This window comes from Phoenix dactylifera, chromosome 12, assembly GCF_051530095.1.
Source record: "Phoenix dactylifera cultivar Ajwa chromosome 12, Ajwa_hap1_PhDact_Kaust_v1.1, whole genome shotgun sequence".
Classification (NCBI taxonomy): Eukaryota; Viridiplantae; Streptophyta; class Magnoliopsida; order Arecales; family Arecaceae; genus Phoenix; species Phoenix dactylifera.
The window spans coordinates 15,999,003-16,013,206 of NC_143201.1; the positions used below are offsets into that span (position 1 = coordinate 15,999,003).

The window sequence follows — 14,204 nt, forward strand, 5'->3', positions numbered from 1 at the left end:
ACAACGGGGTGGAGGAGGGGAATAACCAAGATAACGTGGAAGCATTATGGTCTTTGTTTCTGTAAATAAATCACATTTATTTGAGGACTCGTTTGGTACGCAGGATTCTTTTTCTTACTAGAATATTTTTTTTGAAAAAAATAATTCTTGAAAATATGGTGCCTGAAAAAATAGTTTTAGCATGTTTGGTTGATCATTGAAAAGTGGCACATTTCAAAGTTGTTTATATTCGGTTGAGCACCTATTTTTCTGAAAAAATTGTATGGAATACCTATTATACTCTTAATAAAGGAAAAAACTTTACCCATGAATTTTGATGGCTTAAGAGTGCTTTTGAAAAAAAAGGAATCCTAATTTCCAATCGGTGAGAAAATAGCTTTCTCATGTGCTCCATAGATTTTTTTTTTTTTCATGAAACGTAAAAATTTTATTCTCATGGAAATGTTACTTTTTTTTCTCTCTCTTTTGAAAATCTTAACCAAATAAGAGGTGATTTTGAAACTCCCATGGGAATGTTGCTCTTTTGTGAGTTCTAATTTACGACAAAAAAATATTTTAATCTTGTATATGATATTCCTAGATATTGATACCATGTATTTTAGAATTAACTTCTTGGACTTCACATTTCTTTATTTAACCAACAACTGAGATCGTACATAGGATGCTAGCCCCATAGCGATTGGGACAAAATTCATAGAGTAAATTATAAAAACTCTCTTGATATTTACATTTATTATACTTATACTCAATAGTTTATAAATCATACACTTACATCTAGTTATATTTACAATGTTAGTGAATCCATTTGCCTCATGTAAAAATTTAGAATTACTCATGAGTGATGAATAAATTACAAAAAATTTTTTGAAATTAAGGATAAAATATACTTATATCCAATAGTTTGAAAAACATACACTTATCCTCCTATGGTTTATTTTTATCCAACGCTTTAATTCATAACTTAACAAAACGTTAGTTAAATCGTTAACTTAGATGGACCTAAGTATCGCATCAAAAAAATTTAAAAAACGACCAGAGTAGTCTTAAGTGATATAATATCCACCCAAAAAGGAGAATAGTTGTGAGGCGCCAAAGGTTGAGTTTGATCTTCATGAATCATTATGTACTAAAAAAAAAAGCAATCTAAATCTCCCAAGTAAGTAGATGCCTTCAAAATTTTCTACTGCAGGAACTAGTATCAAGAGTTTTGTTGCTTGAGCCAACCTATTCATGATCCAAGCTAAGCCATGGAACCACAACTGATGCAACATTCAAAAAGAAGAGTTCTCATATACATGTTGATTTAGATTCTCATGAGAATTCGTATGAACATATGTTTAGTCTCACATCGCTTATTCGCTGGATAGATTTTGAGTACTTATATAGAATCAAATAATCCAAATAATAACTTTCAGTTAGCCATTGATCCTGAATTATTACAAAAGGTATCAGAACGAACCTGACCCATATGTGAATTAAAAGATATTGCAGCACGAATTCACTAGGGCTGACCACCGGCGACACCCCCATCGGTTCTCGAGTGGATGCCGGGCACAACAGCGGGGTCACCTGAGAGAGGTTCTCTCAAAAGATGATGTCATTAGTCCAAGAAGTGACCACTAGCAGTGATTTGAGGTACTAAAAAGTCAAAAAGAAAAAAGAATAATTTTCTATTATATACATATAGATGCTTCAGTACTAGCATTGGGTCCCTTGACCAAGTAATAACTTCCAGGCTCTCTGGCTTAAGCCAATATGCATCTCAGGGACCAGTGACCACTAGCAAGGAGTCCTGAGACACCGAAGTACTTTCAAGCAGAGAAATCTTTTGCATACACAGTAAAAGAGCAAAATACTTTAAGGTAACTTGTCATGGTATTTTCTAGAATCCATGAAATGTAAGCCGATCACTTGCACCATTGATTATCTTCAGCACTTCAGGTCACAAGGATGAAAAGCTCCAACATTAAGTGCTCAGGTAAACTTCTTTCTCTTCTTCACAGGCTCTGACTGACTTCCTGTGAGAACAGACTAAGAACTTTGATTAGTGCAACAATTGACAATATCCAAACTTCGCCTGTTCATAATTCTAGCAAAATCCATATGTTAATCCTATCAAAAAGCTCATAATACATCGATAGTCAATGGCCTCCTGAGAAAAATCCAAATATTCATGTTCAACATATTTTTTAGTAGCTTATGCATCAAAAAAACCCAATGCATCCAGATTAGGTTCCATCACAGTTTTCAGAGTTTTTGAGGGAGGAGGTCCAAACGCTTTTTGTAGAAAATGTATGAGATGCACTGAACAATCAAACCTACACACAAACAAATATGTAATGTGTGAATAAAACCTGAAAATGAATCATTTTATTGATGCATATGTGAGAATAAGATAACTTGTTTTTACCAGAATTTTGAGTTTTTGTAACATTTTGACATCACAGAGTTTATAAGGTCTTATGATTGGAAACAATCTTAGCATCTAAAAAGCATATTTTGGGGCCCATGCTGCAGTGTCAGCTGGCCACATGTTCCATGGGCTGTGTCCACTCTAATTTCATCTGTAACAGCCTAAGTCCTCACCTAGAAAGCATAGCCAGAACTTAAATTTAGAGTTTCCTTGGCCTGTACAAGTCCTCCATCTTCTTGGTGCAGAACTAATATGGGACTATATGCACATTAACTGAGGTCCTAATTACTTATTCAGGGTCCAAATAGTGATTTTAGGGTTATACAGGGCCAAGGAACCCAATTATAACTTCTAACTAGCCTTTTACAATGCACTAGAAAGACCTTGGATACTTATACAATGCCAAGGAACCCAAAATATAACTTCTAGCCAGTCATTTTGGATGAAGTCCTGGGTTATTACAACCTAGGTGGCCATTAACATAAATTTTGAGCTTATTTCGTTTATTGCTGCATGGACAACATGATGAAGATTATTTCATATGACAAGATACCTAAGTTTATGTAGCGTACATGTTAAAAAAAAATAGTACAAAGTTTTAAAATGACTTATGATTATAAATTTCTAAAGAATTGCAAAAAGATATTTTTATTTCTTTAAAGCATGTCTAGGAACTAGTATAAAATAGTTAAAATTGGTCTATTGGCTAAAGTAGTGCAACCAGCCAAAAAGTTTTTCAACTATTAATGTTAAACTTGGTCTGTAATTGTGTTGTACCCTAAGTAGAATTTATAACTATGCAGTATACATGTTAAATAGCAATTAACGTAGACATATAAGATAATTAGCAACATAGATCTCTTTTATTAGTTAAGAATATTTATTTCTAATAATATATATGTCGACTAGTATGAAACAATTACAGTTGGTCTATGTTAAAAAGAAGAAAGATAAAGTGGTGTGTTTTAGAATGACCAGCATATCTTGCTATGATATTGTACCAAGCATTGACATTATATGGCACATGTACACAAATCAGCCCCTAACTAGTAAGCGCAAGATACAATGAGCTTTTGTAACCCTAATATTATTTGATTCAAGTGAATTTTCAATTTGAAACCTTAACACTTTTCTTAGTAGTTTTAGTTTATGCTGCAACATGAACATAATTACATAAAAAAGGAACTTAAAATCCCTTAAATAAACTAGAGCTATCTGAACAAGAGTAGATTCCAGTATATCATAAGCCACCAAGACCATCATGACATAAAACTTGTATCATCCAAGAATATGAGCTGGAAATTTCTTATCACAAAACAAAAGACTAAGGGCCTGTTTGGAAGCTCAGGCAAGTCATCCACAGGATAATCTTGTATATACTGAAAGGTGAGAAGAGGAGAGGGAATTGGAAGAGAAGAATTTTAGTCCAGTGGGAAGTTCCCCAGATCATCCAATCCTAACAAACTGGGATACTCCATTCGCTCTGCAAGATGATTTACATTGTACAAGTTCACGATAATCTCATTTTCTATTTCCAAAAAGATTCTTTCTCCCATCACATAATTTCTTCTCAAAAGATTTTGTAGCCATAATATAATTTGCTTCCATGGACAATCTCTCCAAGCATCCAAAGAGGGTCTAGAGAAAACTTTGATAGATATTTGGTGTTAAAGAACAGAGATCACACGAGAAAAGATTTATGCAGAATTCCAACATATACAGTCATAAAGAGCTAACTATCTGATACAAGAACTTAATGAAAATCCTGTAAAATAGATAAATGAGAAAAAAAACTTTCACCAAACAAAAATGCACTATTCAAGTTTATTCATAAAATACACTGCACTAGCATCTAGACAAGGAATAAAACAACTTTCTATTGGTTGACATGAACAAACCTATCTTGGGAGAATTCAACACATGCGCACCTCTAATGCCTGCGATTGAACCATCCTACAAGGAAAAAAAACTTTTAATAAGAAATATTTTAAAGGTAGTCAACAAAAATTTAATTTTAAATCAACATGTCAAAAAATTAATGCATATTCAAATTAAGATAAGAAATGTTACACTAAAATGCCCCTAATGGAGGAGAAAGAATATTTTATTGTACTTTCGGATGTGTTCCTTAAGCATTTTTTAGAGTTAGTTTTAGGGTTCTGTTTTGAGTAAGATTGATGTGCAAGAGCCTAGTTTAGTTATATATTGGGTTGGATGGATAGGAAGTCGTTAGGATCTAATCTTTACTTATATTTGGAAAGTTTCCATATAGCAGAATTTTAGATTTATTAGGGTCATAACAAAAGTCCTAGGGTCATAATAAAAGTCAAGGAGTCCTTTATTGGGTAGCAAGCAATTTTTTTTCACCGTCTGAGTCTATAAATATGGGTCTATTTAAAGTTACAAATTTATGAATATTAGGGATTTATTTTTGTGTAGATTTCTATTCAACTATAGAAATCTGTACACATTATTTTATCAAATCTAGTTGTAGGTTTATACTGGATTATATAATTAAGACCTAAGAAACCTTATGTTTCGATTCAGCTTAACCCATCCATGCCTAAGGAACCCTAAAAAGCTTCATATTAAATATCCATCGCCCCCTTAATCTCAAATTTTGTTGGTTGTCCTATTTCTAGATTCTGGACAACAAGTAACAAAAGTGTCCTGAACCCTAGTTTTGGGTCCCACATCTATTGTAGACAATCCCTAAAATTTTCCTGCACCAGTTTGTTATAAGAGCTAAAGGGTCCTACAATTTTCCCCCTTGCTTTCCTTTGTATCCCCTTCTTCCTTCCCACCCTTTCATCTTGTTATCAATTAGGTTTCAGGATTGATGCCTTTCATCAACATATCAAATATGAAAGGCATGTAGGCAGGTGCATTACAATATAACATCCATCAAAAATGATCTTCCCACAATAAAGGCTTTGTTGCAAGCAGTTGAGGAATCCCGAGGCATGCATCACATTGATGTAATTTCATCTTCTCCAGCTTCTAATCATTTAGAGATTCCAAAGCAGATTTCTTCGACGCAAGCCCATGTCAAATTGCAAGAAGAGCCTAAAACTGAGGATTTGCCATGCGAAGATAAAAAAAAAAAAAAGAAATAATTCAATCCAAGGTCTGCTGTGGGCTCCACCGCCCCCCACCGGCCTCCAACGCCCCTCCGCGGCTCTCTGATGGCGGCCACAGGTGGTCTCCCTCCCTCTCTTCCCCGTGTTCTCTCTTTTTCGCTTCGTCTTCTTCGTCTCCGGCACGGAACCGGCCTGCACCATTCAAGAGATCACGTGGATGCAATTTTGCGTAGCAGAAGTGATTGATGGAGGACAAAAATATTTTATTGTATTTTCGTATGTAAAGTGATGAAACTTCTTTCTTTTCTTTATTTCCTACTACTAATTCCTCTCTTATCTATCTTAATCTTCTTCTTCTTCTATTGTTTATTTCTACTTCTGTGCTGTGCAACAGATCAGATCGCTACCTATAGAGATCTGTGTACATTATTTGATCAAATCTGGTTGTCGGTTTATAGCGGATTATTCAATTAAGACCTAGAAACCTTAGGTTTTGATTATCCTCCGATATGTAAGGAAGCCTAAAGAAGATTCCTCTTGAACATCCTCCTCTGATTTCAGATTCTATTGTTTGGTTGTCCTGTTTACAGATTCCAGCGAGCACGTAACAGAAGTCCTTGCAGTCCTAATTCAACCATATTTTGGAGCCCTAACACCTAGTATAGACAATCTCTAAAATTGTCTTGCATCCCAGAACCTTTTTCTATGTCACCGATCACCAATACAGACTCGATTCTGGCACAAACTTAAGCTGGCAATACTGGCACTCAACTGCCAGTTCAGCAAATCAGGTGCAGGATTGTGGAGCTTATTGTGGTAAGCATCATTATTTAACCAGTGTAGACCATCAGAAAGTGGCTTTTATATTAATTTACTGGCATAGTTACTTTGTAGGAACATATTTCTTTAGTCAAGATGACTGCTGAAATGATAAGAATAATTGAGACTTTACAGAGGTGAATGTTCAAAACTCAAAACACTGATGCCAAATTGAAAATATAAATTGAAAACCAGATGGATTTTCGTTATTTAATCATCAAGCCTGATGTCTACCATGTAACCACGATTCAATGGGAAGGAAGGAAGAAAATCTAAAAAGTAAAGGATGTCAATTTTTTTACCTCTTGTTTATATGCTTTTAGTTCATTGTATAGAAAGAAATCTCCACCTTGTTTTCCCCTAAATTTTCCCTAAAGAAGCAGAATGAGAGAAACTAAAAGAACCAACAGCCATCCCTTCACTTCTTTTTTCCTAAATTTTCATTTTTGAATCTATTGTTTTGGTTTTATGGAAAATTCTAAGTTTTTTAAATACTACATTCTGATCTAGTAAGAGATGTTTCCTAAATTATATTATGTTCTTTCTGAACTACAGCAGCTTCAGTTTCACTGCATATACATTACAAGAGAGAAGTAGAATATGATGTGGTTGATGTTGAGTGAAAGAAATCAGATGATAAAATACCAAACATAGATAAGTTGGTGTAAATAAACAAAAAGAACGATATGTTGAAAATAAATTCGAACATTAAAGACATGCATGAGAAAGTGGTGTCCAGATTGTGAAACTACACGGTTGGCCCTCAGCAGACTACCAATGTTCAGGTGTCAAAATGAAGTGCTTGATCATTATATGCCTCCTACAGATAACAATTATGAGAAAGAAATAAAGTCCAAGCATGTAAGCCGTAAAATGGAAGTTGGATAGAGGAGAATGTTGAGGTGCATGTGTGGTTATACTTAAAGGGAAGAAATGACTATACCAGATGAATCAAAAGGGTTAGACCATAAAACATATCATACAGGTGACATATCCACCAACATGAGAAGCCTTTTGGGGAGGAACTCAAATGTGGATCCAAAAGTCAACGAAAAGAGGAGTAAAGACCTAAGAAACAAGGATGACCGTTGCAGGAACAATACAAAATGCTGCATTTAAACAGGATGAACCTTCCATACTAGTGAATGGTGATGACAGATTATAAAGTCAAGGAATAAGATTTGTGGATAAAGTGAGATCTGTGGGAATAAAATTTAATTACATATTGTTGATGCTAGCAAGCAATTTTCACTTATATGCATATTCAAGTCTGTGTGTGTAAATGCATAGTTTGATGAAAAGGATGGCATGCAGCCATGCACATATCAGGATTAGTAAAATTGTCACAAACCGCATTATAAATTATCTGTTGGCACCAGTTAGCCAGAGGAGGAACAATCAATCGACCTGCAATAGTTCACACTAAGTTAAGCAGCAGAGGCTGGAGTTGTTAGCTGAGACAGCCCGCAACTAATGACAATAAGTATTTAAATAGTTGTAGCTTTAGTAAATGAAGCATTCACCTGATCTAGATCTTTTTAGGTTAAGAGATTCAGGTGAGGCCATAGATAATTGACGAGCCTTACCCCGAGTATTTGGAGTTTGATATGCCTGAAAATGCAAAAAGAGTGTTTAAATCTTGACATACTAAAATATTGACATAGTAAAATAATCAAGTAAAAGTTCAAAAACATATATCAAAAACATGCAAAACACAAACAAGACTACAAGGAACAGAAACCCAGTGAGCATCTGATTTCCAACACCCAAATTAGATATTCCTAAAGATTCTGATGCCATTTTTCTAATAAATTATATTGTCTTACAAGGGAAAGCTATTCCCGGAGTAATGTATTTACCTGTCTTTGTTTCGAGGTCATAACTTTGTCAAGCATATCAAATTGAAGCCAGTTTATACCTTAAAATGTTTATTTGATAGTTCAAAGGAGGTCAGTTATTTTGAACCTGAATAAGTGTTCCCCAAAAATGACCCTAAGAAAAATCTTGAGCCAATTATCATCTCTAAGAAATCCACAATCGCCAAAATTCTCGAATTACTTAAGAGTCCAATGGTGGGAGCAATACACTTAAGATGTCATATTCATATATTAAGTTAAACCAAAGTTTGCCATACCAGTCAGTACTATACCATACTGGTACCGAACCGGTATGCAATATCATACCGTATTGATATTCAATAAGTCACGCCAACTCATACCGTACTATGTACCGACACTGTAATAGAATTATACCGGTACATGGTCTAGTACTGAGATGGCGAACCTTAAACTTTTTATAAATTATGAAGCACCATCTAGGGCTTTAATAGTCTATATGCACATTAAATCATTGCTTTGAAAAGGAAGAAAACACATTAACCAATTATGTTTGTGGTCTTGGGAGGGGTGAACTAGGGACAAACTTAACCTTTGGCACTTTTTACATAAAGTGGCTGCCTCAAGATTCAAGCCCATGCTATTGCACTTGTCACCCAAGCCTTTACCACTACGCCAAACAATGGCCCCAATATTATTGCACCCCCATATTATTGCTTAAATTACATAAAATTTAGTATCAATTTTGAGGTGGATTTATTTTTATATGATTCAATCATGTTTTTCAAGAAATTATGGTCTTGGTACTTTTTATGCTTCACCCCCATAATCCTGTATGAGTGAAATATCTTTCTTAGTTTTTCTTGAAAAAATAACGAATACCAAAACTCAACATGCACAAGCAATGAGAATATGCAAAATTTTCTATTTAACAATTGATTCCCCAAAATATTCTCAAATAGTAGAATTACTCTAAGATTATCCAATAGTCCATGAAAGTAATAAATTGGTCGTGAACTATTCATGAGTTATTTATGATAAACTGATGTATTAAATATTAAAAGTGTTATTTTTTGGTGTAAGTGGTGGCAGTGTTGCCATTATTTTAAGTGGTTACCTCATGTTTGTTTCCATGTGCACTACTAAATAGATTCGTGCAGAAGTCTGTTTTCAGTTCTTTTCTCTAATATTAAATATCCTGCTATTCTTTTGTAGATTTCTTATATTTACCCTTAGCCGGATAATTTTAATATCCTGAACTTCTGATTTGGGCCGCAATAATGATTTGAACATGATACTATGTAAATCAGAAGCTCTCTTTCAAATAGGTTTAGTTTCAAAAGTTACAGGTGAAACCCAAGAGTTTCATTTTAAACTATTAGTGCCAAGACCAAATCAATTAATCCAAAATAAAGTCCTGCTTGAAATGTCTTGCCGAAAACATTTCATTTTAGACAAAATGAACCAGACATTTGATTTGCATCAAAGTTTAGCAAACTCCAAGGTTTGGGCCATCTGACAAATATTTACATTTAGAAAATCATAATATGAATAAAAAAAACCTACTGATTGAACAGTAATTTTTAGAGTTTATGTCACAGAAAGAGTTTGCATCAATCATATTCAGATAGATTCAAATTACAGAGAGAACAAAGTGAAGATCTTTTACAGATGAAATCGGCCTCCAAGCTGTTTTCCTTCTGGTAGTGTGCAATGTTTTCTCCCCAGAAGGTTGCTCCATTATTAAAACTTCAGATATTTTTGCCTGTTTAACATCAACATCCAACAGAAGATCTAAAATTTCTGTTTTGATTGATAGCTTTTGCATTTCTCTGATTGTTAAGATGCCAATTATATTGTAATCCTAATCAAATGAAACCAAAGAAGGGAAATAAAATTGTAGTGTATAACATAATAACATTGACTTACATTTTGATCATTCGTTATTTTCAGAATATTTTCTCCAGACATAGCTAATGTTTTATTACTGCTGGATTGCTCCTTTGCTGAATTATCTAAATGACCTGTAGTTTCAAGAGGAAACTTCAAGGTTACATTTTCATTGTCATCATTCAAGCCAATGCAGTCATAAGTATGTCTATCACCTTGTCTGTGCATTACACCCTGAGTATGTTTGTGCCTAGATGCGTGCTTAGTATCATTTGCTGCATTTACAATGTTATGGTCCATCAGTGCAGAACCGACCCCAATTTTTTCAACCTCAGGACTACATCCAGCCATCTGGTTATCATACCCTTTTTTCTTTGATGACTTCATCCTCGTACTTAATGCATTAGCCTTGACATTAGTTGAGCTTTCTACAGGTTTCCCCTCGGATGAAGCAGAACTATTTCTGTGTACATTACGTGTGCGAAGAGTAATTAAAGGCACATCATCCTGAACATTTCCAGTTGATGAGAGTTCTTCAGTTCCATGCAAACAAACTTTACTATTGATGCATTCAGCACATTTTTGATCTTTTTTCTGAATGCTTTCCTTCTTTCTTCCTGCTTTTTTCACTACTTTAGTTAAATGTTTATTTATTGGAGATTTCTTCACTTCTGATGCTCTAGTGCTTTTCATATCAGCAGCAGAGCCTATCGGAGAAGTGGGATCCCTTGCAGCAGGAAATTTACACCTCTCAATTTTCTCAAAAATGCTATGGCACATATTATCTATCTCATTTGATGAAGAATCTTTAGAAATCCTTGTAATGCCAACATTAGGTGACTTCAAGTTGTTAAGGTCCCTCCCTCTCCCTTCAACATGATGAGAATCTGCATCACCTTGAAATACTAAAACGGTAGAATGCACCATTACTTCATTCTGTGATGAAATCTTAGAGCTTGTTCTATCATCCTGTGTCATTGGAGCCTTCAATGATTTTGTGACATCAGAAACAAGATAATTTTCTGAACCCACGCTCATTTTGACATTCAATGAATTTGCATTTTTTGGGTCACAGTCTTTTGGCACCAGCAAATCATCTGAAACACCTACATTTGGTATTCTTAAAATTTCAACATGATGTTGTCTTCTTACTGCATCATCTCCAGGTTCCTCCTCATGTTCATGTTTTGAAAGAATTGATTCTTTTGGCAGTGAACCTTTTAATAAGCAGTTCATCCCCACATTGCATGAGTCTAATCTACTCTCAACACTTTCCTTTCCTTCTATACAATCTGGCACGTGATCAACATTGTCACAATCCATTGGAACAGAGCTTGCCAAATCATTATCCTTCTCCACTTCTCTTGTTTTTGTCAACAGCATTTCCCTCTGCATGGCTGTTCCTGTTTCTGTCTGGCAAGTGGTCTCTACCGCTGGCTGGCTATCAGTTTCTCTGCTCTCATGCATTAAAGAATCATATGAGATGTCATGATTGAAGTCAGAATTTTCTTCCAGGACATTACCTGCATGTAAGTCATTTCTACGACCCCCTTCTTCAGCATGGCTAGTTACATGTCCTTCAGCATCATGGATAATGGCAGTAGCAAATCCCTTGTCATTTTCATACTTTTGATCACTTTTATCCATCTCATGCTCACTACACTTTTCCCCAGCAAAAAATGGTTTTTGGAGAATCTGATTCAATGAAGGATCTCTGAAGAACTTTTTCAGATTTTCAGTGAAGTTTCTTGACAGAGTGTCACCAGACGATATCAGGATGTCACAGATCCTGCGAACTGGAAACTCCTTTACACATACTGGAGATGTACCACCTGCACCAACAGCTGAATCTTTGGATTGCTCACCAGAACCAGCAGAACTTGAAGAATTACTTGAACATGTGGAACTCTTTCTAAGATACTCATCAGCATAGTAATCCCAATTATAAGGAAATCCAACTAGGAAACGATTGCAAACCTGCAAATGTAATAAGCAAGAAAGGTGAAAAAACATATGACAAGATATTGTGAGAACTGAACATCCATATCTGCATATCTCAACAGTCAACAAGCAACAAGCAGGAAAATATTTTAGCCATTTTAACCTAAATATTTTCTTGCTTGTACATATTGAAACTGTTGCTTATACAATTAACTTTGAGGTGCAATGCCTTTTACAAGAAAAACTATCGGGCAATGGGAAGTCAAGTAAAGGATGAACAATTGCTTTTTTTGAGTTCTTACTGACTAATATATCAAAATAAAAAGGGGAGAAGAACATCGCGAACCTCAGGAGGAAACCCGTTATCACGTGTGCGTATTTTGTTTATCATGCCCTGAATTATCACAGTGATCCCATCTTCAGTCTCAAGAGTGTAGGCATCATATCTTTTTACAACAGGTGCAGAACTGAAGATTCTCACTGCTTGTTGCCTGCATTTGGTGTGAAAGAACAATAAAGTTGTTAAAAATAATATAACACAACAATTTGACATTGTCTGGCATAGACTGAAAACACTAAGAATATAAAAGTTCAGATTTCCAGGTTCTGAACTATATTGACAGGGTTTACCTGCACTTTTGTATTCCAAGCCACTACAAGACCATGACCATCTTTCCTATCACAACTAGTTTTAGTAGCTCACAACACATATGTGATCCTTCCTATTGAGATGAAGAAGATGCCAAAAAAAAATCTAAAAAAACAGGAGATTAATTTTAAAAAACAAAACAACAAAAGAAACATGTGTATCTGAGCAGTATCTAGAACCCTTTTAATTCTTTTGTAACGAAGATACTCAGAAAAAGCACCTCCTCGTCGCATCCGACAAGTATCATGTCTGATACGTACAGGGCATGGACACGTCCTGCAAGTTGAAGCATCTGTGCTTGGAAGGCTGCTTCCTAACCTAGAAACTAGGTGTCAAACCTTTGTGGTTCCTTGCCTTCTTATTCTAGTCGGGAACAGCAAATCAAGCAGTAGAAACGAGTTGGCAAGGTAAAACATTATCATAACATCGATTATTTCCCAAGAGGTTCCAATAAAGCAGAAAAACATCAAGCACCAAAAAGATTTACGGACCAACAGAAATGATATACAGGCAAGAAATGACAGAAGAACTTTACATGGTTAGTGTAGAAACTAGATTTGCTAAAGAACCTTAAAAGCAACCCGACTCCCAGTACTTTTTTCTCCTCTAACCATTTGTTTCCCCCAAAAATCTCATCATTCTACAGCTATATTGCACTTGGATCCAATATATCCATCTTGGAATTAAGCGCTTACCTGCTGGTAAACCCACTGACGGCCAATCTTTTCCCACCGGCTCCACTTTCCGCTTTAACCAACCACCAATCGGACAACAAAACCTAGGGTTTTAAACCCAAAAAATCAAATTTTGATGATTCGGATAACAACAGAATCATCCAAGAATGAAAGAAAAAATAGGGTTGAAACGAAATCGAACCGAGTTCTTGTCGGAGGAGGAGGAAGAAGAAAAGCGGGTAAAGGGGGTGCCGGGAGTGGGATTGGAACCGCCGGGGCCGGGGGTGGTGGACGAAGACGACCTCCCCATGGGAGTAACGGAAGAGCCGAGCGCCGCCGTCGCCGCCTCATCTCGTTTCCTTGGTGTAGTCTTCTCTTCGGTCTCCATCGAAGGCTTCGATCTATGGTATGGCTTTAGGAGATCCGAGAGACGCTCACTCCCTTTTGGCGGGAACTCAGCCCGAGAAGACGTCGACCACAGCGTGAGTGGAGTGGGAGTGGGGGACCAGGGGGGAGGCTTGGTTGAGGGTGAAAAGGGGAGGCGTTCAATCACCCGACCCGCACGCCCGATATGTCAACACGTGATAAGTAGGCTGACGAAATCCGGGCCATCATGTCTGGTCAAGTTCGCTGCACCGGTCTACTGAATTTGATAAAATATAAATTCCGAGTCCTTACCCATTTTATTGTAACAATTGTAGGGCTGGCAGTAGGTTGCGCCTGACCATGACCTTACAGCCCTTACCCCATTGGACCCAACTAGATCCATATTTAAACACCCATGGATTGGATCAGGTTCAAAGATTAGATCGATATAAAATTTGGTCATACGTTTGGTCGACAAAACTTGAGGCTGATCAGCCTAAGCCAAAAATCAAATTTATGTTAGCTCTTTTTAATTTT

At 36.0% G+C, this 14,204-nt stretch overlaps 1 protein-coding gene across 8 annotated transcripts; it reads right to left on the minus strand.

Annotated features, from left to right (window-relative positions):
- Positions 1-1,393: 1,393 nt before the first annotated feature.
- LOC103719120 (uncharacterized) lies at positions 1,394-13,856 on the minus strand. 8 transcript variants are annotated; one of them, XR_015971979.2, is made up of 11 exons: positions 13,504-13,856; positions 13,323-13,405; positions 12,325-12,469; positions 10,253-12,014; positions 10,077-10,171; positions 9,817-9,912; positions 7,836-7,923; positions 7,664-7,719; positions 5,305-5,685; positions 4,312-4,366; positions 1,650-2,018 (listed from the first exon to the last, which is right to left on the minus strand). XR_015971979.2 is itself a non-coding variant. In XM_008808200.5 (10 exons), the coding sequence occupies exons 1-10, from the start codon at positions 13,687-13,689 to the stop codon at positions 1,975-1,977; spliced, it is 2,610 nt and encodes an 869-aa protein (XP_008806422.1). In that variant the 5' UTR covers positions 13,690-13,855; the 3' UTR covers positions 1,394-1,974. The 8 variants fall into 8 exon arrangements, 5 of the variants coding, with proteins under 5 accessions (XP_008806422.1, XP_038973759.1, XP_088564746.1 ...); XR_015971980.2 differs by having other exon boundaries at positions 1,650-2,318; positions 13,504-13,855; XM_008808200.5 differs by lacking the exon at positions 5,305-5,685 and having other exon boundaries at positions 1,394-2,018; positions 13,504-13,855.
- Positions 13,857-14,204: the final 348 nt, after the last annotated feature.